Genomic DNA, 23,021 nt, shown 5'->3' on the forward strand with positions numbered 1-23,021 from the left:
CTCCACCCGGATGAGGAGTCCGAGGCTCTCACGGGTGGAAGGGCCCTCCTGGGGTCAGTCTCAGCCTGCCACTGGTGTGTGTCCTGACGCCCCAGCTCTGTCTGCATGGCCTTTTACTTCTGTACAGTTATAACGTCCTCCTCGGACTCCAGAGCGCTCCGGGGCAGCAGCGGGGCCTTGCAGAGGCCTCTCCTGCTCAGTCACTCACACTGAGCGCGATTCCCAGCTCTGTCCCTCCCTTGGGTGACTTGGGGAAGACATCTCTTTTAGTTTCTTTACCTGCAAAATGTGGATAAGGACATCTCCTACTTCATAGCACAGTCCCTGCTTCTTGGCAGCACGTGAGGAGCGTTTGTGGGCTAAAGGAATACTTTTGTGACCACGACCTCTCCCCCATCGCCGGCTCCTCAAGGGCAGAGACTGCACTAGCTCATCTGTGGGTCGCCCCTGCCCCCCTGGCCCCACAGCGCCAGCCCACAGCTTTGCACAAGCTGGGTGGTGGCTTTGGGGACAGCCAGCAAAGGGTTAAGACGGTCCCGAGCCCCTCCGCATTCCACGTGACCCTTGGTTGCTGAACCTCTGATTCTGCGGTGGATGCCTCTCCAGACTCATTTTTTGCTGGTGGCTCATGGAAAGTTTGGCTCCTGGAGCTGCAGACTGCTCCCTCGGGGGCCTGAGGCCTTGCTGACGCTGGTCGTGCTCTGGAAGGGCATCCAGGGCCGCCTGCCTGGGATCCTTGGCCTGCGTCCCCTACCGCTCCATCGCCCCCTGACTTCCCGTATCTGGGCCCCAGTCCCCCTGCCGGCCTCCTCCCGCCAAGACAGAGCCGCTGCTGCCCGCTCTGGCCACACAGAGGCCCCCTCAGCGCCTCCATCCAGGATCGTTTTTGTTTGGGGGAGAAAAAGGCCTTCTCCTTCTAACGCCCACAGCACTTGTGACCTGCAGCCCCTCGGGGACTGCAGCTAGTAGGAACCAAGGTGGGGCTGGCCTTGTGCTGGTCAGGACCCCGTGGCCGTGGTTTGAATCCTGGCTTCGCTGCTTACAGCTATGACCCAGCTGCATCTGCTGCTTCACCTCCCACGTTCCTCAAATACAAAATGGGGATCATAGTTTTTCCCTTGCAGGGTATTAAATGAGATATAGATGACCAAGGCATGTTTAAAAAATGGGTCAAAGTGCTTAGCACAAAACGTGGCATATAGATGCGCTCTACATGGGATGGTTACCATTAGCCAATTGTCCCTTGCACAGATGAAGAAACTGAGGCCCAGCTACCACCTCCAACCAGCCTAGGGAGAAGGAGGTCAGGGGCTGGCACGCTGGAGCAAGGCATGAGCCAAGACTGAGGCCAGGCTTGTCCGTGCCACCCAGTTCCATGGCAGGGGGCTCTGGAGGCTGGCGTCAGTGTCCCCATCTGTAAAGGGCATGGGCTGAACAGGCCAGGTTGCTGCTCAGGTAGAGAGCACCCCCACCTTCCCCATTCAGCTTCTCCTTGGTGCCATAACACGGACAACTGCAATCCTTCCTCTCAGATGGATCCGGGGATTCAGGAAAAAGCTCTGCCTGGTGGGAAGGAAGTTTTCACTCCTTCTGCAGGATGAAGTTAATGATTAGGAGACCTGATGATTTCTCCCGAGCTGGGATATCCTGCTGAAAATGCAGAGTGGGAGTGGGCATAGCCTTGAAATTCTACGGGCTGCAAGCCTGGCTCTGACCTTGACTCTGCTGGGTTGGGGTCTCAGGGAGAGTCAGGCAAGGGTGGCAGGAGTTACAGGAGAGGAGGGGCCGATGGTCAATATTGACCGAGCTGAGTCAGAGGAGGATGGGGAAGCGGGAAGGCTGGGTGAGGCTGGGCGATAACTCTATCTTTGGGTTTCCAGCCTGACTGTGGGAACTGAGGAAGGAGGGAGTTGCTTAATGCAGGATTCCCAAACTTGGGTGCTTATTAAAATCACAGCTGCTAAGTCTCTGAGGGTGGGACCTGGAACATTTGTATTTTTAGGCAACCCCCAGAGTGAGTCTATACCAGTTCGTAGTGTTTGGGGACCACAGATTTAACCCCATTGTTGTGATAATGACAAAACTGAGGCCCAGAGAGGGGAAGCACTGGGAGAGAAAGGTGATGACCTCCCTCTTCCTTGGGTAAGGGACGGGCCACCTCTAGGTGACTCCATTCACCCCCGGCCGTGGCCCTGGGCCGGGCTGCCCCAAGGGAAGTGGCCTCTGAAACTTGGCAGGCCCGGGTAGAAAAGAAGGAAGGTGGGGCTCATCTCAGCAGGAAGAGGGGGCCATTCCCACAGGACGGGACCCGCCCCACCTTGCCCTGTGCAAACACTCCCAGCACCTGCTGGGGGATGTTTCCTAAAAGCTTTTCAACAGCCAGGTCTGGGGAAGGCCATTTCCCACTGCTGGGGCAGCCACCTGTGGCAGACAGGGCCCACTGTTCCCTGCCACTTCATGGCAGGTCCACGGCACACCCAGCCTTCCGACTTTTCTGGCAACTTCCTCCTCTCCAGGCCCCCCACCCCCGGCCCCTGCGCGGGGTCCACAGCCTGCCTGCTTGCCTCCCTGTCAGCGCCTCCTCAGGGCCTCCCCAGCCACATTTCCTGCTCCGCCTCCTCCTTCTGCTCCTCCAGGTCTGACCCCTCCTGGCCTGCCCTGAGCTCAGGTTCTCTGCCTGTCCCTCCCTCCCTGGGATGCAGCCAGGAATTCCTGGTGGGAAAGGAGACAGGGGTTCCTGGGCAGAGCCCTTCACCCTTCTGCACCGCGGTCTCCCCAGTCACGGAGTGAAGAGAGTAATAGCGCCTCCCCGAGGGCTGTCGCGAGGACTCCGAGAGCACAAGCATGGGGTGGGCGGCGTGCCGGGTGCTTGGTCCACGCCGTGGTGGAGAGAGGTGCCCGCGCTCACGCCACACAGCGGCCTTTCCTCCTCCCCGCCGGCCACACACGCTCGCCCGGGGTGTGCTCTGTGAGAACACCTACACCCTCAAGAAGACGCCGACCTGCCTGCAGGGAGCGCTCGGTCTGGCAGATGCCCCAGACCAGAGCGGATGGTGTGGAAGCCCCGGGAAGGGGGCTCACCGGGTCGGAGGGGTGGGAGGGGGTCTCCTGGAGGGGGAGGTGCCGGGTCTAGGTCGTGAAGAGGCAGCTCTGCTGTGTACTGGTAAGAGAACGACGGGAGCCTGCAGCCGGTGGATGGTCAGTGAGGGGTGGGGACCGCAGGCGGAGACCCCGGGAGAGGAGGGGACAGGAGGACAAACGTACTCTTGGCTGGTCCTGCAGAGACAGGGACGGAGGGCCAGCCTTGCGACACCCCCCTCCCACCCAGACCGTGTTCCTAGGAGGGAACAGAGCACTGTGCTCCGCGTGGGAAGGCTCTGAGTCTCTCAAGAAGCCTCTTTGACTAAGTCCCAGTGTCCCCTGAATCAGGGCTCTTGAAAGGAGGAACAGGGACAAGGGGTGTGAAAACACTCTGGGAACTACAACGGGTCATGTGCCTGTGAGAAAACAGTGTTTTAAGTGCAATGATAGGTCCTGAGCGTTAGAGGACACCTGTTGAGGTCCGCTAGGCTCGCCCCGAGCTTGGTGGCCTCACCGGACCCAAGGGCTCCTGTAACTTGCTCCCGCGCTGCCACCTGCTGGCAGGTGTCTGCTATGGCAGCGGGCGGCCGGGTCGGGGAACCAATCCCAGTGAAGGCAGAACTGCAAGGAGCCTGGCGCCGACGCTTGTGGCACCAGGGCAAGGGTGAGATAGAAGCTCCCCAGGCCTCTCTGCAGCCCAGCCCCTTGCTCTGCCCAGCCTTGGCCCCTGCTCTCACTGCGGAGGTCCTCACGTGTGTGTGCTGGGGGCACTCCCCCCATCGACAACCCCCCCGGCCCTCATAACGGCAGCGAGGAGAGACTGGGGGAGTGGCTGGTGCAGGCCCCGGGCGAGCAGTCCTGGGGTCCTGGACAGGCAGAGCATGGTCCAGTGGGGTGTGGGCTCCAGCGGGCCCATCCTCTCGGCCCTGGGGAGGCCGGACCTCCTAGGCCCTGTTGTGGCCCAAGGAGCTCATTGCCCAGCACATCACCCTGGCTCGGCCTGGGCCCCCACGGGCCTCTAAAGCCACCTGGGCCCCCTCTCTCTGCCACCCTTCTCTCCACCCCAAGGCCCCTGGGCATTTGGGTCACACAAACTCTTTTGGGTAGAGATACTTCTGCCCTTTACCGCATGTTCAAAACCACCCTCCAGGGGCCCTGAGGCCTGGGGCCTTCTCTGCGGGGTTCAGTGGTGGAGGGAAGAGAATGGGGCAGGGCTCCTTGTATATGGGAACCAGAGACCTCGAGGAGAGCCTTGTTCCGAGACCCCTGAGGGAGACTGCAGCTGTTGACTGTTGGCAGCGACCAGAATCCATCCCCTCCTTCTTGTTGAGGGCGCCCCCGTGCCTAGGGGAGAGGCAGACCCCATTCCTGGCTCTAAGGGGGGGTGGTATCCAGGCGTCATCCCACGTGACTGGCTCAGCCTTGAGACGTGACCTAAGTGCTCACACACCACGACTTTCCATTGACAACTGGGAGATCCAAGCAGGGGAAAACCCTTCCGGTGCCCGAGCTCGACCCAGAGAGACACAGAAGTTTGCAGCTATTTATTGCACTGAAAACACCAAGAATAAAACAGACGCCCCCTTCTTCCCTCCCCCCCCTCCCCCCCATAGCAGAAAGTTTGAGCAGTGGTCATTCATATTCACAGCCACGTATTTTTAAAAAAAGAAAAAAAGAACTGAAACAAAACCCCAAACAAACAGTAACAAAGAAACCAGCACGGGGAGTCTGGCACACACATCCCCACAAAGGATCTCCCTTGAAGGGAGACAGGAGGCTACGGGTCAGGATGTGCCCTGCAGTGGGCACAAACCTGGCAGACTACCTTCCTGTAGACACTTTGCATGCTCGAACCTAGGTTTTTGCTTGGGTTTGGATTTTTTTTTTTGCATCTGAAGGGTGTTTTGGAGGAGCACGGAGTTTGTCTGTCTGGTAGGCTGGCCTCTGGTCAGCATTTTCTGCCAGTGTCACTTGCCTGCTGCCTCAGGCTCACCCCTGGTGCCCTGTGGTCTAAGCAGGTGGCTGCCCACCCCAGAAGTGGCCTTTGCAGGGGGGTCATCTCAGCCTGGAGTGACACCTGCCTCCACTTCTCTGGCACTTGGAGGTAAATGAGGAAGAGAAGAACAGAGTGGACAGGAAGTGTGCCAGCAAATGAAAGGCTTCTTGAGGCCCTCCAGCTCAATTTCCTCTGGTGGGGAAACTGAGGCCCAGACGGAGAAAAGGACTTGCCCAAGGTCACACAGTAAGTCTGGGTCAGAGCTGGAAATCGAAGCCTATTACTGCCCAAACCACTGCTTTTTCCTCTGCAGTCCACTGCCAAGAAGCAGTTGACAGGCACCAAAGAGGAGAATGAGGGGCTGCAGGGCGGGTGGGACTGGCCAGGTCCCGAGTTAAACAGGCGTCCAGCCAGCAGCTAAGCTGGGAGTTAGTGCTGCTCGGGCTGCACACCCGGGCTGCACACCCGCACGCCGCTTGAGCCCCCTCAGCCCTACAAGGTAGGCTGGTGGGAATTTTTAACCCTTTCAACCCATGGGAAAACTAAGGCTGAAGAAGGGGGCCCAGGCCTTGCCGTGGTCATTGCAGCATGCCCTGGCGAGGAGCACACCTCCCCTTCGGCGTGGGATGGCTGTGGGAGCTGGGTGCTCACGGGTGAGGCAGGTGGTTTTGTTGCTGGGATGCTGAGATTGCTGGGCCTTAGTGGGAAGCCCTCTGGGCCCAGGGCAGGCCAAGTGCCTAAACCCTGGGCCTGGGCAGCAGAGCCTCTGGCAGGCCAGAGGCCAGAGGCCGGTGATGGTCCAGCCTGGAAACCAGGAGGCCTGGGCAGCCTCCCTCCTGGTCTTCAGCCCCCACCAACCTGCCTGACCCGCCCCCTCGTCTCCTCAGCCGGGCAGCAGGAGTTGAGAAAGAACCCAGCAGACAGCTCATGCTCAGGGAAAACTCCAGAAGTCCAAGATCAAACATCCCCATCAGTCCTGCTCCAACCAACACCCAGGACTTCCCAGAGGGTTGGGGAGACCAGAGCCTCCTCCAAATCCCTGGGGATGTGGCTCTTTCTCCCCTAAAATCCTCCAGAGGGGATAGTATCTCATGCTGGCAAAACACGGCCACACAGAGGCCAAAAGCACAGAGAGGCAGCAACATAATTCCAAGTTGGACACTGAGAATACAACCTCTATCATTATTATTATTATATTATTATTATTTTGTCCAAAACATGTAGATTGGTTTTGTTGAGTGTTTTTTCTTCTTTTCATTTTTTTCCCCAACATACTGCATACAAAGTCATGCAAAGAAAACAGTGCAGACAGTAGATTGCAGTGGATGTGCTAAGGCATTCCACATCAGAGTCAGTCCCGGGGGGAAGAGGGAAAGAGAAAGCAAAAGAGAGAGAGAGAGAGCAGAGAGAGAGAGAGAGCGAGAGAGCGAGAGAGCGAGTGAGAGAGAGAGAGAGAGAGAGAGAGAGAGCGCGCGAGAGAGAGCGAGAGCGAGCACGAATGCTAAGCCAGGGCTGCAGAAGGAGGCATGAAGAGGGAGATTCCCAGCGCTCTGCGTTGGCCGTCAGTGCCGAGGGGAGAGAGGCAGTGAGGACTCCTGCTTCAGGGTCCCCCGAGGTGGGGGAATGGGAGGCAGACAGGTGTGGTGATGGGATGAAGCCCTGGGAAGCTTGGCAGTGAGGACCCTAGTGGGAAGCGAAGTCCAGATATTTCCAGCCTGACCTTGCTCTGTCCTGACTGGCTGTGAATCAGCACTGACATCGGGCACGTCCACAGGGCGCCTAGGAGTCCCCATGCCAGCTCACCTGGGAACCGACATGTCAGAGAGGCTCTTCCCCCCAGGATGAGCCCACCTCAGCCCCAGATATCCACAGGGGACAAAGTCCACCTCAGAGATGACAAAACAAAAACCAAAACAGATATCTAGAACAGAAAAAGAAAACTACCCCTCACCCCTCTTCCCACCCCCCTTCCCATCCCAACCCAACCCTCCTCACAATAATTTGAGAGGTCTAGATATTACATAAATATCCATTAACGCGAAATCCATTTACGAAATACACTGGAAGTTTGGCTATAAAAAGGCATGCGGTCCAAGTAGAAGTGATACCTAAACGTTGCTTTCTTTTGTCCCCCGAAAAACAGATTCCCCCACTCAGATATTAAGAAGCTGGAATTCTCCACGGATGATGGAAGGACGGGACCGGCGGGCTGAATGCTGGAGGTAAACATCGGCAGAAGGAAGGACGGAAACGGGGGCACCCTGAGAGGATCGCGCCCCCCTGCTAAGCGGGAAGGGTCAGGAAGGAAAAAGTTCCGGGGGGGAGGGGGGCAGGAGGCAGAAGACTTGGGGGGACATTTTGAGGCACGAAGCTCCTGGGCTCGGGCACGCTCTGCCCTCTCCGGCGGGGGGTCGGCTCGGGCCCGGGGGGTCGGCTCGGGCCCGGGGGTTCCCTTGCTGGCTCGGGGGCCGGGGGCCGGCAGATGCCCCAGGCCTCAAGACTGTGTCTCCTGCTCCCAGCCCGGCTGAGGCTGCTGCGGGGCAGCCCGGGCTGCAGCTCCAGGCCGGACCAGGCAAACGATCGATCGCGGGGGTAGGGGTCCCAGGCCTGAGGAAGCGGTGCCCGGGCAGGGGGAGGCGCAAGGAAATGTCCTGGAGGCGAGAGCGAGAGCGAGAGGCGGGGGCGGGCCAGCTGGGATGCTGCTGTGAACAGGTGGTGTTCTGGACGCAGGTGCGCAGGTGATGGTGGTCGTGAGGCCACGTGACGGGGGGACTTCCAGCAAAATCCAAGTGGGAGAACCAGCAGCCGCATTCCACCGAGAGTGTGGGTCTCCGTGCTTCGGCAACGCGGTGACCCCGGCCGGGCCCTTCAACTGTAAGAAGATGGGGGGCGGTGTGGGTGGTCCTGGGGGCCCCGTTGACCCGCTAGGGTGACCAGCGCACCCCACCTCTTTAGACGGAGTCCAAGCTGCGGCCCGCGAGTCCTGCCCAGCTCTCCCCCCGGCCGGGTTCCCCGACACGTGCCCGCCCCCCGCCCGGGCCGGCACCCCCACCCGGTTCCCTTCTGTCACCCCGTGGTGGAGGGAGGCAGGAGGAGGAGACAGAGGTGCTCACTGCGGCAGGACAGAGGGCGCCCCGGATCTGTGGAAGTGGACGATCTGCCATTTGCCGTCCCGGCGGTGCCAGATGCGGGTCTCCTCCGACTGGGCGGTGCGGGGGACGCCGCCCGCGTCCAGGTACTGCGTGATGCGGATGTAGGCGATGCAGGCCGCCTCGTCGCCCATCAGGTGGATGTGGGGGTTCAGGATGGTGGTGTGCACGGGCTTGCTGTTCCGAGACCACACTGGAGGCCGGGCGGGCAGGGCGGGCAAGAGGGCAGAGCAGATGCAGCCTGGGCCTCCCGCCTCGTGCCCCGGACGCTCCCCATCACCCAGCGAGCCCCTCGGCGGAGGCCCCTCTGCCCCCCTCATTTCCAGAGGAGGGCTCTCGGTGGCAGGGCCCAGCTGTCTGCACGTCAAGGCAGAGCTCCAGATGAGCTGGGTATCCCATCCCAGGTTAGCTACAGTGATTTCCAGATCCCCACAGGGGCCACATAAACAAGGGAGGTAGGCTGGGTGTAAGATGCTAAAGGACAACTGACCCCTTCTGTCTGGGTCGGGGGAGACATTTGGGAGTGGTGGGGGCTGTGGTAAACAGGGGACCCATGGTACAGAGTTTCCCTAACGGTTGCTAGGCAAATTAGGCCAGTGGGATCAGACTTTCTGATTTTCTAGAGAACCTGAAAATCTGGATTTTTATGTGAAATCTCAGGTCACATGAAATGAGTCTTTAGTACAGATATTGCCCCTGGGCACCCACTTGCCACCTCTACTGTAGACATTTAGAATCATGACACCTGAAGAATATCAGAATTGTCGAATCTTAGAACCTTGAAATTATAAGGATGATATTGGTGGCCATGGGCCAGGTCATGGAGCTTTCTAGAGTCAGGGGAAAATGCAATGCTCTTGCAGTGGGTGACAGAACTGACAAAAGTACCTGAGCCAGCTTCCTCCATGTGAAATAAGAGTCACCATTTTGTTGTTGCTGTTGCCCCTCTAGGAACTCTCAGTGTTTTCATCAAGATGGAGAACACAAACACTGAGACTAGGACCCAGCCCTCCCTGCGACACAGCGCTCACCAGGATCTCGGGCCTAAGGGCAACCCCCGTGCCTTCCTTTCATGTAGCCCAGACACAGGTCCAGGTCGCAGGGAGAACTGTATAGGTACAGATTCCCCAGCCCCACCGGAGAGATTCCAGTCCAGGAATCTACACCATTCAAAAGCTCCCTTCCCTGCCCTGCCCCCTGAGTCTAAGGCATGTTCAGGTTTGTGAGCCTCTGACTTCCTGAAAAATTTTAAATGTCTTTTTTTCAGGACTGCAGAAAGGATCAAGTAGCATCTGTCCCCTAATATTGTAATCATGCTGCACTCAGGGTTTGGATAAAGGACTCAAAACCACTGAGTCTTAGATATAAGGGAATAATAAACTCAGAATTGGGCTTTCAGACACACGGAATGTAGAGCTTTTGCATCATCGGTTTGGGTGTGACCTCAGAGGTCACCCAGAGGTCCTCCTAAAAATTGCAGGGAGGCATTCAGAAGCATTCCTGAGAGCATCTAGGGCTGCAGGTACTCAAGACCATCTATTTCAAGGCATCTACTTAGGTCCAGAGAAGTAATCTGACTTGTTCCAGACCAGACATAAAATCTGTACCCAAGAGGGGCCAGTTCCTGAAAGAAAAACATTTGGACTTAAAAGAAGTCAGTCTCCAAGTGGGACTGAATTAGGGCAATCTAAGGACCATACCAGAAGGGACCACCAGAGCCCAGCATTGTTGAGGAGACTGGGGGACCTGGGGAGTATTTGTAAAGAAACCACCACCCTAATGTCACTGTCCCTTGAGCAGATTGGCCAGGCTTCTGCCAGGTTCTCGTGGGTAGGGTGGCAGAAGGGGCCAGACCCTTAAGCAGGAAAACCTAGGAAGCTGGAGGATGGGACTTGAGTTACTCCGGCCCTTGCTCCCGTGGGTCCTGCCTTGGACGTGACCGGAGTCCAGGGGGCTGGTGCCAAGACGGGACCCAGTGCGTGGAAGCCGGCCGAGGGCTAGCCTGGCCTTCCCGCCTTATTTCTCTGCTCTCAACCCTGAGCCTGTCTCTGCTCTGCTCCGTGAGGATTGGTGAGTCCACAGAAGGCCACGGTATGAAAAGGGAGCCAGCGCCCCTAGAGGGCAAACCAGTATAACGGTGGCTGCCGTGATGGGTGGGGAGGCTCCAGTGTGACCCTTGGGGTCCAGTCACCTCTCCTTTGAAAACTTAATCCCCACTGCCAACCTTGAAGAATCAAAATCAGAGTTTGATTTACTAAAGGAAGTTGCCTCTTCCTTGCAGCTTTTTTTTGAGGTGTGCTTGAGTCCCTGTACTCTGGAAAAAATTCATCAGCGAGGGTGTAGGAGGGAGTCAGGTGCAACTTCTTCCACCAACTGCCCAGGAGCCTCTGGGCTAGTCCATCCCCCTCCCTGGGCCTCTGTTTCCCCTTCTGTGTGATGAAGAGCTGTACTAGATCAACTTGCCCCACTTCAGGCATTTTCATACCACGTTTATTATTTTTACCATATATAAATGCCACCTGTACCTATGTCATTAAATTATTTCCTTAAATTGACTCTACTGATTTATAGAAATTTATTTGAAAAGATAACTTCCTAGCACAATCATTAATGAACAACCAGTATCACAATAAAATTTTAATAAGTTCAGTTATGTAATCCCAGCTCCATGCTCTTGCCTGCAAGGGATGTGAGCCTGACACCTGTTCTCTTTGATAAACAGAGATTAGGAAGTATCTGAGAAGGGTTAAAGATGAACTAGTACCCAATTAAGCTTTTCCCTTGACATAGTCGAAAGTACTGAAGAAGGATTTCAAAGGGTACCACTTTCTGTCTGGGGAGCCTAAATACATCTGAAACATCTTGTGTGGCCTCAGTGATGGCCCGGCCTTCACTTTGGGGGCCCTTGGATCACTTGGGGGCCCTGGATAGACCACCCCGAAGGCCCGTCCGCCCAGCCCGGAGCATGATTCTAAGCTGCGTGGGCTTTGGCTCGTGCAGGCCTGACTCCCCGCCAAGGTGAGTCACAGCCAAAGGCAGACGGCACCCCAGCCCAGGCCCTGCCCAGCCCGACAGCCCCTGCTCGCCAAGCGGCCGAGGTCTGTCCTGCAGAAGAGAGCCCCAGGAGGTACAGACATACAGGACAGAGACCTAGACGAACAGGCAGGGGCACAGCAGCGTGAGCTCAGGGGCCTCTCCTTCTCCCCAAACCTCGCCTGCAGAGGGGACTGTGGCCTAGCAGCCCACCAGCCAGCTGGTGAGCAGCGCAGCTGAGATGGCCCAGGGTCAAGAGTGCCTGTCCCTGGGGAGCACGAGCCTGATGGGCAGGCCCCTTATCTGTAAAATGGAATGCCCCGGGTCATGGGCCGGAGAGGGCTCGGGGCCTTGGCGCACTGCTCCAGGCCCTGGGAGCCCCTTGGCCCCTCCTCAGCCGCAGGGAGGGGGCAGCTGGCGGTCTGACAGGCCTGGCTTCGGAGAGGGACCCAAGGTGGTACCGACCCCTGTCCACATGGGATCTTCTGCTTCGCCGGCTCCCCAGCCACCCCAGGGGCCCTGCCTGTCACTCTGCTGTGCCATCCGGCAGGACACGGAACGAGAGGAGACAACAGGCACCCCAGAGAGAAGGGATTGCTCACAGTTCTCAAAATAGAATCGATGGAAGTCCAGGCCCTCAACCAAGTTCCCCAGAGCCTCGGGTTCGAAAGCTGTCATCCCCGGGTCGCACATCTTCCTGGGGGAAGGAAGCCAGAGGAGAGAGGGGCTGAGGTTGCTTCTTGGGGCCGCCCTCTAATTCCAGGGGCCTGGATTGGAGCAGAGCTGGGCCATCCTGTGGGGAGCCTGTGAAGCAGGGGATAAAACCTACCTCACCGTGCCTGTAAGGCTGGAGGATGGGAAGGGGCTTGCAAACGGTAAAGTGCAGAGCATTGCTGACTGGAGGGTGCCGTTTAGTACCAGAAGGCCTGGGCTCAGGTCCTGGCTCTGTTACTTTCTGTTATGAGACCTCAGGCAAGGGGTTTAGCTACCCTAAAAGCCAGTGCATGACACAAGGGTGGGGGCGAAATCCAGCCCACATTCCACTTTCCAAATTGCAATCCCTGGCCCAGGGCTGCTGGATCCAGAGGGAGTTTTCCTAGTTTGTCTTCCCACACATAGAAGTGACTTCTGCTCACCAAGCCAGGTGTATGCCCAGAAGGGCCACCTTTTGCTAATTTGCACAAAGGTGCCCTGTGGTTAGCAGCAACCCTGAATGTGAGCCTCAGTTTCCTCTTCCGCAAGATGAGGAACATATGTTAAATTATGCAGGGGAGGGGCGAGCATAGGGTGTGGCAGGAGGAGGCATCAGTGAGTGGAGGCTGCGAATGGCCAGCTCTCTGGTCCCTGCCAAGGCTCAGTCTTCCGGGAGACCGTGACGGCCAGGCAGGGAAAGAGCACAAGCTGCCCCTCCCATCCTGAAGGGCACAAGATGGGCCTCTGCGACAATGGCAATGATGCCGGGGACGGGAAGGACCCCAGGGCAAGCAAAGATCCCAACCAGGTAGAGCTGGAGAGCCCAGAAGAGGGTGTCAGGCCCAGCATGGCCTGAGCCGGACATCGTGGCAGGTGCAGGACGAAGCCCCTTGCAGGGTGTGCTTAGAGGCTGTGAGCCCAGACAACTCGCTTCTCCACTCAGGACCTCACGTTCTCCAGATGGACTAAGCCAGGGGTGGGGGCTGTGGTCAGATGGTGGGAGTCTTGGGGCCCTGTTCTTGGGGGATCTGAGGCAGCCTGAGAGGCCTGAGTGCCTCGGAGACTGAGCACCCCCGCTGGAGAAGCCCACTTCCGGGGCTGTCTGGGTGTTCCTGCCTTCTAGGGTGAGCAGACTCAGACACCTTCTGCTCCAACTCCATTGTCCAGGTAGGGAAACTGAGGCCCGGAGAGACAGAGGGTTTTTTTCTAGGCTTACACAGGGCCAGACTTGGAGGTCTAGGCTTACACAGGCCCAGGGGTCATGCAAGAGGTCAGAAACCAGAGTAGATGGCAGATCCCAGAAGTAGTGACATCACAGAGGTGGGAGTGGTTTCCCAGGGCCCCCAGAAATGGCACTGGGAAGCTTGGGGTCCACAGGGGCCACCTCTCCCTGTCCCTCCCTCCCTGGTTTTCCCTCCTTGCAGAGCCTCTGGCACAATATGTCCCAACTTGACTCCAGGCTTGACTGCAAGACCCTTCTAATAGCCTGTTTCTGTGCTTTATGCCAGGCACACACATGCACACACAGCTGAGCATGCTCCTTGTGCACAGTCACAAACGTGCACACATGTGTACAAGCACATGCACACGTATGTACATGCAGGCCTCAGTTTCACACATGCATATTCCAAAGTCCTTGCTCCTTGGGACATAATCAGTGAGTTTCTGGGGTCTTTGCCCCCCACTGCTGCGGAACACCCTCCCCCTGATTAGACTGTGCCTGCCCTGCCAAGCTTTGGGGAAACACGTCAGCTCTGGGCACGGTGGCAACCAGAATCAGGCTACCCAAGGAGCAAACCCCAGCCAGGGTATTCCCACCTCGCTTTAACCCAACAGGCTAGAGTCACTTTGCCGTAGCCTGCTCCATCTCCAGACCCGGGTCTTGTCACCCAGTGAGAAGGGGAGCCTGGAATACTCCTCTCCCTGGGGCCAGCAGAGACCGGCTTCCTGGTCAGACCAGGAGGGTGTCGGTGACCGCCAGGGGACGCTCGCGCCCAGCCTTTGCACACCGCTGCTCCTCCACGGCTGCGCCTGGCCTAGGGGACCTCTCACACTACCCGTTTCAGCATCGTTATTTTCCTGCACTCTGCCTTATTCCCCCGAGGAGTTACGGCTCAGTTTTGAGGTGCTTTCGTTCACCCCTGCTCACCTCAAGAACACACCTTAGGGATTCTTGCCCACTTCCAGAGGGCCTGCCCTTCTGAGGGCAGAGGTCTGAGGAGGTCCAGGGCACCCCGGGCCCATGAGACAGACTGAGGAGGGGGCTGCCCCCCCGCCCCCCAGCTCGTCCCCTGCGGAGACCACACTGTCGTGGAGGCCACCCTCTCCTGGGGGAAAAGGAGTTTTGTTTGGAGTTCCTCCTGCTGAGCAGGACATGAGAAGAGGAGGGAGACGACGAAGAGAAGGAAAGGGCGAAGAGGAGGAGTTGCGGACAGAAAACTTTGAAAAAGCATAAAGGCCAAAGGCAGAAGAGAAACACGAGATGAGTCAGATTACGGCACAGTGCAGCGCGAGAACGAGTCAGGGTCACAGACGAGGGTCTCCAAGGAAACCTCAGCCCCCCTCGAGCCAAGGCCCAAGCAGGGGGACATGCAGAAAGAGCCCAGCAAACTCACGTGTAGGACTCGAAATCTCCATTGCTTATGGCTTCAATCAGCTGCTCTGTCACTTTTATAATCTCCTGTTTCCGCACTGCAAGGCAGGAGGGGACACGGGGAAATCGCAGTGACAGTGATAGAAGTGAAGCTCCAGCTACCGCCTCCTGAGTCCTCAGCACGTGCCGGGCCTGTGCTGGGCCCTGGGGACATCCCCTGGAGGGTCTCATTTATCTTTGCATAGTCCCTGGGAGCAGACAGCACTACCTTATTCCACAAAGGGAGAAACTGAGGCCCAGAAAGGTGAAAAGGTATGAAAGTTCCCTCAACTAGAAAGGGCGGACCCAGGGTCACTTGGCAGGCTTTGCCACCGAAAAGCAGACACGATGGACATTCTGACTCTCGGCCTCATTTGAACCCAGGTCTTGACTCTAAAATAGGTGCCTCCCATCTTGCTTTGCCCCGAGTAGGCTCAGCTGTGGCACTTGTCACTGACAGTCATGAGTCAGGGGCTCCCCGTGGCTAGGGGGTCCTTTCAGTCCAGGTGAGCACATTTGGGTGCCTGGAGGCATCAGGCACTGAGATATCTGGAACTTTCTAGGCATAATGGATCCCAATTTCCTGAGACCCGGCCTTCCCGTTTGCTACTGAAATGCCACAGGCAACAGGTCTTTTCTTTGGCAGGTAGACCTGGGCTCCTGTCTTCTTACAGTGTGTGACATTCTAAGCCCCAGTTTTCCTTCTGTGAAATGGGAACACCACCGCCTCTCCTTTGTTCGTGGTGAACATGTAGTGGAAAGAACCTGGGTACCGGAAGATCTTCAACTAAATTTCATTCCAGGGGCTTACAAGCCGGGCAGTGTCCCTCTCCCAGGGTGGCGGTGAGGCGAGGGTGAGACAGTGTGCATGAAGCATTTGGCCCAAAGACTGGCACATAGTAGGTGCCCGGTGAAAGCACCAAATCCCCTGCACCCTCCCACATAACTGCCTCGTCTGATCCTCACGAGCACCCTGGGAGGTGGGCAGGGCCAGTTTCCTCCCATTTTACACAGGAGGAGACTGAGTCTCAATGAGAAAGGAATTTGAAGGCGGGCCTCCTGACCCCCAGCCTTGCAGAAGCCTCACCTGGTCTCACAGGACAGGCCCCCTTCCCTCTAACCCAGCCTCGAGCCTGGATTTAAACCTGGTCAAGTACCTGGCCTGCTGCAGCAGCCTGAGGGGAGCTGGGGCCTACGCTGCGCAGCGGCGAGCGCGGCCTGGGCCCGGGCGGGAGACCCGGCCGGGCTGCGGTCCTGTACTTGCCCCTACAAGCTGCCCATGGCCACTCCCCACCCCGGGGGGCTCACCAGGGTCACAGAGCATTCAGGCTGGAAGACCCTTGGAGATCAGAGACCCCAGCCCCCTTGTGAGGCGGTGGGGAAACTGAGGCCCACTGAAGGGTTGTGACTTGCCCAAGGACACAGAACATACCAGGTGCTGAGCTTGCTACCCACTGGAGAGCCTTTTCCACGGGACCGTGGCACCCCCACACGCTGCCTGTCATTGCGCTTACCCAGCCGTTGTGTGGGCCCACACATGTTCTCTTTCTGTAACTTAAATATCGGCTCAAAGAGGCTGAGCGGGGTCTGCCCTTGACCCCCTCTATCCCTGGAGCCTAGCACAGGCCTGAATGGATGAGAGTACCAGGCATCGCGCTGGGTGCTGGAACCGACGTGCTCTTGAAGCCGCGCAGCAAAACTTCATTATGGTTTATCTCTTCCACATCACAGACCGCCAAACTGAGAGTTAAATCACTGGCTCAGGGGAGCTGGGACTCCAGCCAGCCCGTCACACTCTTCAACACACCATGTGACTCTCAGGGCGGGACCCCCACACTGGGCCCTTGTTTCTTAGTGGATGCAACAATTACCACCTGCAACGTTAGTCGCCTCAATGAATGACTAATTGCTTTCTTTCAGGGCTCCAATCAGCATCACGTGAGCTGGGAATGTCTGTCTAGCCCAGGAGTTCTTTCTTAACAAGGGGTCTTGGAGGTGGGAGCTTGAATTGAAATTCAAAAAAGCATTATTCTTGTGGGGACGATTGGTGTGGGTGTGATGTATTTATTAAATAACACACAATATAGTTTGGACTTAGTAAGGGGTCTGTGGTTTTCGCCTGACTGGCAAAGGGGTCCATGGAGCAAAAAAGGTTAAAAACCCCTGGGCTAGACCAGGAGCTCCAGCAGGTCACTAGTTCCTCTTCTACCTCTAGGGCTTTGCCTGGGGCAGGGGCAGAGGCGAAACTCCATCCACAAGTGTGCGGTGAATGAATAAATGAGCAGGTGGAGGGCTCATATCTGTTCCCCAGAACTGCCCAAGCGGCCTGGTAACTGCTGCCTCTAGGAGCTGCAGAAAACCTGGCCTTCTGGTCAACTACCTTCCTTCATGGGAACTGGACCCTGAGGAAGGGAACAAACCCATAAAAATAGTCTAGGGGCCACCTCTCCTCCCCATCCCCACCAGAAGCCACCGCATTCCAGCCATTTCCACACAGAGTCAGGGGTGCCGACCCAGAGCGAATCCAAGTGCCGGACTGGCCCTGGGACCTGTGCCACCTCCCTCGCCTTCTCTGAATGAACTTGAAGGACCTCGCTGCTTGGCATTCCTTGAGCCTGCGCTTCTTGTCCTCTCCCCTGAGAGCTGCCGGCTCTGAGAGGCTATGAAGGGATCGAGGGCATGAAGCTGCAGCGACACTCCCTGGTTTGGATCCTGGCTCTGCCACTTAATAGCTGTGTGGTCTTGGGCAAGGTAGTTCCTGTACCTCAGTTTCCCCTTATGTATAACGGAGATACTGATAGTACTTACCTCGTAGGGCTCTTCTGAGGATTAAGCGTGCTATGAGTATATCAATGGAAATAGCTAAAACATATCTGGTCCTCGCTGACTCATTTAGGTAAATGAAGATGCATCATGTAAAGTATTTAGAGCTACTCCATGAATGAGAGCTCTGATCCTTATCATTTGGAGATCTCCAAATTGGAAGTTCCTGCAGAGGGCTCCTGTGCAGCCTCTAGCCAGGGAAGGGCGCTTCCTAACAGCCTGACCTGGTGGTTTGGTCTTGGCCAGAACTCTGGGGCTTGCGGCCAGCCGGGCAGCCCGCTGCATTGTTGGGCAGCTCTTGCCTTTTGAGCCTCCCTTTTCCTTCAGGTTGAAATCTGTCCCCCTGAAAGTCCCAGTTCCAGTTCTGGTCCTCATTGTGCCATCTGGGGCCCGGAGGGGAGAGCCTGTTCCCCTAGGCAGCCGCCATGCCCTCCCCCCATTAGTCTTCTCTTCTCGAGGCTGAGGGCCCCGACTGGCTCCTCCAGAGGTTATTTCCAGACCCTGATCCAGGCCAGCCATCTACCCCTGGAAGGCCCTTGAGCTGTCTGGATGCGTCTGCCTGTGTGAGTGTGGGCGCACAATACCAGGTGTGGCCTGCATATTGCAGACTATCAGGGCAGGGGTGGCACGCAATCCCCTCCTCGACTCCAGACACTGTACCTCTATTGATGCAGCCTGAGACAGTGCCTGACTTGGCTCTGCCTCCAGCCACTCAGGAAACCAACTTTTCCAACACTTATAGCCTAATAGGCAGGAATCTCCTTAGCGCCATCCTTTAGAACAGAAGATCTGGGGGCCCGAGCTCCTCAGATCTAGAGGAAGCTGCTCTGGTCCCAGGGCCCTCCCCTGCCCTCAGCAGGCCCCTCACTGTATGAGGGTTTCTTCCAGCAGCTGCTCAGTACTGACCCCTGGCATTTCTCATCTGCCATGTACACTCCCCTACAGATAGGAAAGATGAAGCCCCAGAGAGGTTAAGGCACTCTCTCAAGGTCACACAGCATGCGGAGGCTGTGATGGGATCAGCATTCCTGGCTGATACTTTCCAGAATGTCTCTGCCCAGAATCTGAGGTAGCTGTTTGGTTTGGAGAGGAGATTAATTTTTCATGAGCTAACTAGGAGGAGGCACAGGCACTAGGAGGAAGTCAGCAGAGCCCTGTGCAGCTCAGAGGGTGAGCGCCCTGCGCGTTGAGCCTGAGGTGCTCTGAAATATTAATGTGCCTTTCTTTGCTGGAGGGAAAGTGTTCCCTGAAGGATGACATTTCTAATTAACTTTAATGTTAGGTCAGAGTCCATCCCAGCAGCTGCTACGCTCACTTAGTAAGAAGACTTAACAAATTAACACCAGAAAATGATTCTCTGGAAACTTTCTCTGAGGCCTGTAGAGCCTGGGAAGGTAAAGGGCTGCTCCCTCCTGCCAAATCCGGGGAGAAGGTCGCAGCTGAGTCAGCATCTCCTCTTCAGAGGTGGCTTCTGCGCCTTTGTCACTGGCAGGGCACCTGAGGCAGGGGACAGGGTCCTAGCTCTGTATCAATAGCCCGGACTCTCCCTTTCTGTCTCTCTGGGCCTCAGTTTCCTCTGTAGAAGGGGCATAGGGGAACAAAAATGCGAAACTTCACCAATTTTCCCATGCACGCTCTAAAGCAGAGGTTAACGATTACAAACGCTGGCTCTCGGGGAGACAGCCCCACACCATTCCCTAGAGGGGAAACGTCTTTGATGGCTCGTATTTTAAGCCAGTAACTCATATACAAATTTTGCATTCCATTTCCTAATATTTTCCTGCCTGTTTAACATTTAAATATTTGGCTTAAAATAACCTTCGAACAAAACGGCTGCTCTAAGAGGATATCGTAGACCTTCCTGTCATTCTACCACAACTCTGGTTTAAAAAAAGCAATTGACGCATTAAACAATTACCATGTGCCAGCACTGGGTGAGCACCATGTATACATCCTCTCGTTTCATCTGCACAGCAAACCTCCAAGGTTGGTGCAGTTACTACCACCTCTTTCCTGCTGAGGAAACAGGCTCAGAGAGGTTGAGCACCTTATCCAAGATCACCCAGCGAAAGGACTCAGCAGAGAAGCACAGTTCCAGATCATCTCCACAGTCCCTGTCTACTCAAAGATCAAGGTTCTTAGGCCATGCTGGGTCTCCTTAGAAGCCCAGCACCCAACTCCTACCACTGGGGCAGCGAACCTCAAATATGGGGGAGTATTTTCAAAACACACATCTCAGCCCACTGCAGATATATGAAATTGGACTTTGGGGAGTCAGGAATGAGGCTAGGACTTGGAATGCTGGCATGGCCCTAATGGGCCTGTGGGTAGCCCCTTATGCCATAATAAAAGAAGGGATGCTCTGGAGCCAGGCTGTGGTGGAGCTGGGAATGATCAGTGAAGTCAGGGCTGACCCACGCAAGGGACACACAGAGGAGGGGGCGTCCTGGGTGTGCCAGAACACCTTTAAAACCTGAACTGCAATTGTGTGAAACTATTGGTTACATAACAAAATGCTCTTTTTCCAATCATTGTATTCTTTTTGAGGTAAAAGATCTAAACTCCTGAAAATTGTCTAAACAGAAGCAGCTGAGCTCCCCAGATGGCCTTTGGCTGTCCTTCTAATGAGCTCCTGCATATCTCTGACACAGCTCAGGTGTGAGGACCCCCATGTCGGCTTGTCTCCCGTGCAGGAAGGTCCAGCAGGACGGTGCTCACTGAGCGGAGGACTCGGGCTCCCCTGAGAGAGGAAGACAGCGCTCCCCGCTCCCTGCGCATGCCCCACGCACACACCGCACACCGAGGCCGTCCAAAGGGGCGATTAAGAGCCAGGCATCACCATCCCAGGGTCCACAGGATGGAGGAATAAAATATGGGTTAGAGTGGACTTACTTTTATCCTACTATAGAACTGTTGTGACTAGGAATGGAGGAAACTACAGCACTGATCTGGAGAAAGTGGCCACGGTGTTGCTGAGGGCAGGGAGAGGGAAGAAGAGGTGTGATGTGGGGGCATTTTTGGGACTTGGAGTTGTCCTGAATGATATTGCAGGGACAGATGCTGGACATTATATATCCCACCATAACCCACTGAATGTGCTGGGGGAGAGTGTAAACTACAATGTAAACTATAATCCATGCGGTGCAGCAGTGCTCTAAATGTATTCATCAAACGCAATGAATGTGGCACAATGATGAAAGAGGTTGTCGATGTGGGAGGAGTGGGGTGGGGGATGTGTGGGGTATATGGGAACCTCCTATATTTTTTAATGTAACACTTTTTGTGATCTATGTTTCTTAAAAAAAATACAGTAAAAAATAAATAAATAAATGCTCAAAAAAAAAAAAAAAAAAAAAGAGTCAGGCACTGGGTTCAACTCCTGACGCCACCACCAGCTATGGGACCTTGGGACGGGTTGACCCGGCCGCTCTTGTTTTCTGTTTCCTCGGCTGTAGGGTGAGGTTGAGAATAGGGCCCGCCTCATAGGGCTGTTCTGAAGATTAAGTAAATCAATACGCATAAAGCACGTGGAGCAGTGCTGGTATACAGCAAGTGACCCATAAATGGCGGCCAGCTCTTCCTCCTGTCGTTGTTACCCCTCTCTTACCATTCGACGACAGGTATCTGGGTTCTTATCCCCCCACCCACCTGAGCCCTTGTGAGGGCTGCGGGCCACGGGCTGCATTTTCCCATGGGCCTTAGCAGTGTTTCCCACACTTCAGTCAATTCACCTTTCTGAATTTTTACTTTCCCATCACCTGCTATTATTACATCATTTAAAAAAAAATCAATTCATTTTAAAAAACTTCAAAAACATTTATTTTAAAAAGTAAAATGTATCCCATTATATAAATTGATGGCTTGGACACGTTAAATGTTTTCTAACGCATATGAAAACAAGCACATAACCTCTAAAGTAAGAAAGGCCCAGTGGTGTGCCAGCCCAAGGACCGCGTGCTGGGGAGCAGTGCCCCGCAGTGGCCCCCGTCTGGAGGAGTCAAAGCCACGGCTCTTGGCGGAGGAGCAGGAAACGCGGTTGGCACTGGGGCCCTTTCAAGGCCCCTCCCTACCTTTGGTGTCTTCATCCTCGATGGTGGTATTGGTGCTTTCTGAAGATTCCTGCCAAAAAAGAACACGGGCGGGGTGAGGCCTGCCTGGCATGGGGACGAGGCACGGCCGGCTGAGGGCTGCCCCGGAGGCCCCGTTCCCGCCAGCCCCGCGGGCTCTGCCGTCCAGGCGCTGTGCTGACACCCTGTGGTCCTTTCCAGCCTAGGGAGGCGGAGGCCAGCTGAGCAGGTGGCTGGTGGTGGGGACGGGGATGGAGGGATGGATGCAAGGAGAACCCTGGCCTCTCTGGAAGGAGCAGGAAAGGGTTCCTGGCCCCGTCTGCTCGAGGAAGCAAAGAGGGCGATGCGGGGGGCGGGCAGAAGGACATCATGGCGGCCGTAGAATGGGGCAGGAGAGCACACACTGGCGGGAGAGGAAGAGAGAGAGGAAGGACCAGCGGGAGAGGGCACAGGCTTTCCGGGGGGAAGAGAGACCACACAAAGGAGTGAGACAGCAATGGAATCAGAAGAAGGGGGACCTGGGCCACCGTGCCACCACTGGGGCCCCAGACAGAGGCAAGCTCCTCTGCCCCGGCGGGCCCTGGGTAGCCTTGCAGAAGCTCCAGAAGGGCCTCCGTGTCGCCCACCTCTGTAGCCAAACCAAGCCCCACCCTCACCAAACTGGCAAAAACCAAGCCTCGAGATGAGTTCTAGAGCAGAGGGGTGAGGAGAAGCAAGAAGCCAAGGGCTGGATGTGGGATCGGGCTCAGATCGACCTTCGTCCCAGAGGAAGCTCTCAGTTCTAGCGTCAGGCTGTTGGTGCGGGCCATGGAGTTGGAGGTGTTAACAGAAACACGCAAACAACACACACACGACACACACAGTGTCACACAACGCACACGTACCAAGCACGCCCTGAGCACCCTGTGCCCGCCCAGGTCCCCAGGGCAGCCTGCAGGAGGGAGGCAGGAGCGAGGGTTCGAGGCCCAGCATTTACCGGCGATTGGGAGACGGCAGACACTCACCATTAACTGAACGCTGGAACTGGACTTTCTTTTCTGGAAAAACAAGGAGAAGAGATGGGACAGGAAGAGACACAGCGTGAAAACGGCAGGGAGCAGTGGAACGACAGAGGAGGTTTGGAAGGAGGGTGGGCTCAGGGTCATCTTCCGTGGTCCTTGGCTGACTTAGCACCGGAGCAAGGAGTCAGGGCCAGCGGGAGCAGCTGCCCTGGAGGACCGGTCCTCCCTCAGCCTGAGGTTCTGGGCCTCGGGGATACCTGCCTGAGGCTCAGCGATCTGACCACCAAGCGCCAGGCCAAGGCTGCCTTGGCCCAGAGCCGCCTGCTCTCCAGCCTCTGATGGGGAAAGTAAATCCTGGGTCTTGGACGCCAATTGTCTAAGGCCTCCAGAATCCAATGCTTGTGAAGGACAAAAGGTCTCTCAGGTCTGGCGATGAGGCCCCTGGTATCCTCCTAGACTCCCCAAACTTCTCTGTCGAGAGGACCCCACTCCTGGTTGAGTGTGAGAGTCACTTAGGAAACTTGTCAAAAATATACAGAAACCAGG

The 23,021-nt window shown here is 56.3% G+C and overlaps 1 protein-coding gene across 3 annotated transcripts in view; it reads right to left on the reverse strand.

The window, feature by feature from the left end:
• Positions 1–4,610: 4,610 nt before the first annotated feature.
• The window catches only part of CAMK2A (calcium/calmodulin dependent protein kinase II alpha), a 67,024-nt gene continuing 48,613 nt past the window's right edge, over positions 4,611–23,021 (reverse strand). Inside the window, exons 14-19 of one of the 3 annotated variants that reach the window (XM_058280958.2) lie at positions 22,479–22,511; positions 21,478–21,526; positions 14,568–14,643; positions 11,862–11,956; positions 8,191–8,419; positions 4,611–7,949 (exon numbers count right to left, since the gene is read on the reverse strand). In XM_058280958.2, coding sequence (XP_058136941.1) covers positions 7,946–7,949; positions 8,191–8,419; positions 11,862–11,956; positions 14,568–14,643; positions 21,478–21,526; positions 22,479–22,511 — 486 coding nt within the window. In that variant the 3' untranslated portion in view covers positions 4,611–7,945. Of the gene's footprint in view, positions 7,950–8,186; positions 8,420–11,861; positions 11,957–14,567; positions 14,644–21,477; positions 21,527–22,478; positions 22,512–23,021 lie in introns of those variants that run through there. The other 2 variants (XM_058280960.1, XM_058280961.2) reach the window with 2 other exon arrangements.

Source organism: Dasypus novemcinctus, chromosome 2 (assembly GCF_030445035.2).
Source record: "Dasypus novemcinctus isolate mDasNov1 chromosome 2, mDasNov1.1.hap2, whole genome shotgun sequence".
Lineage (NCBI taxonomy): Eukaryota > Metazoa > Chordata > Mammalia > Cingulata > Dasypodidae > Dasypus > Dasypus novemcinctus.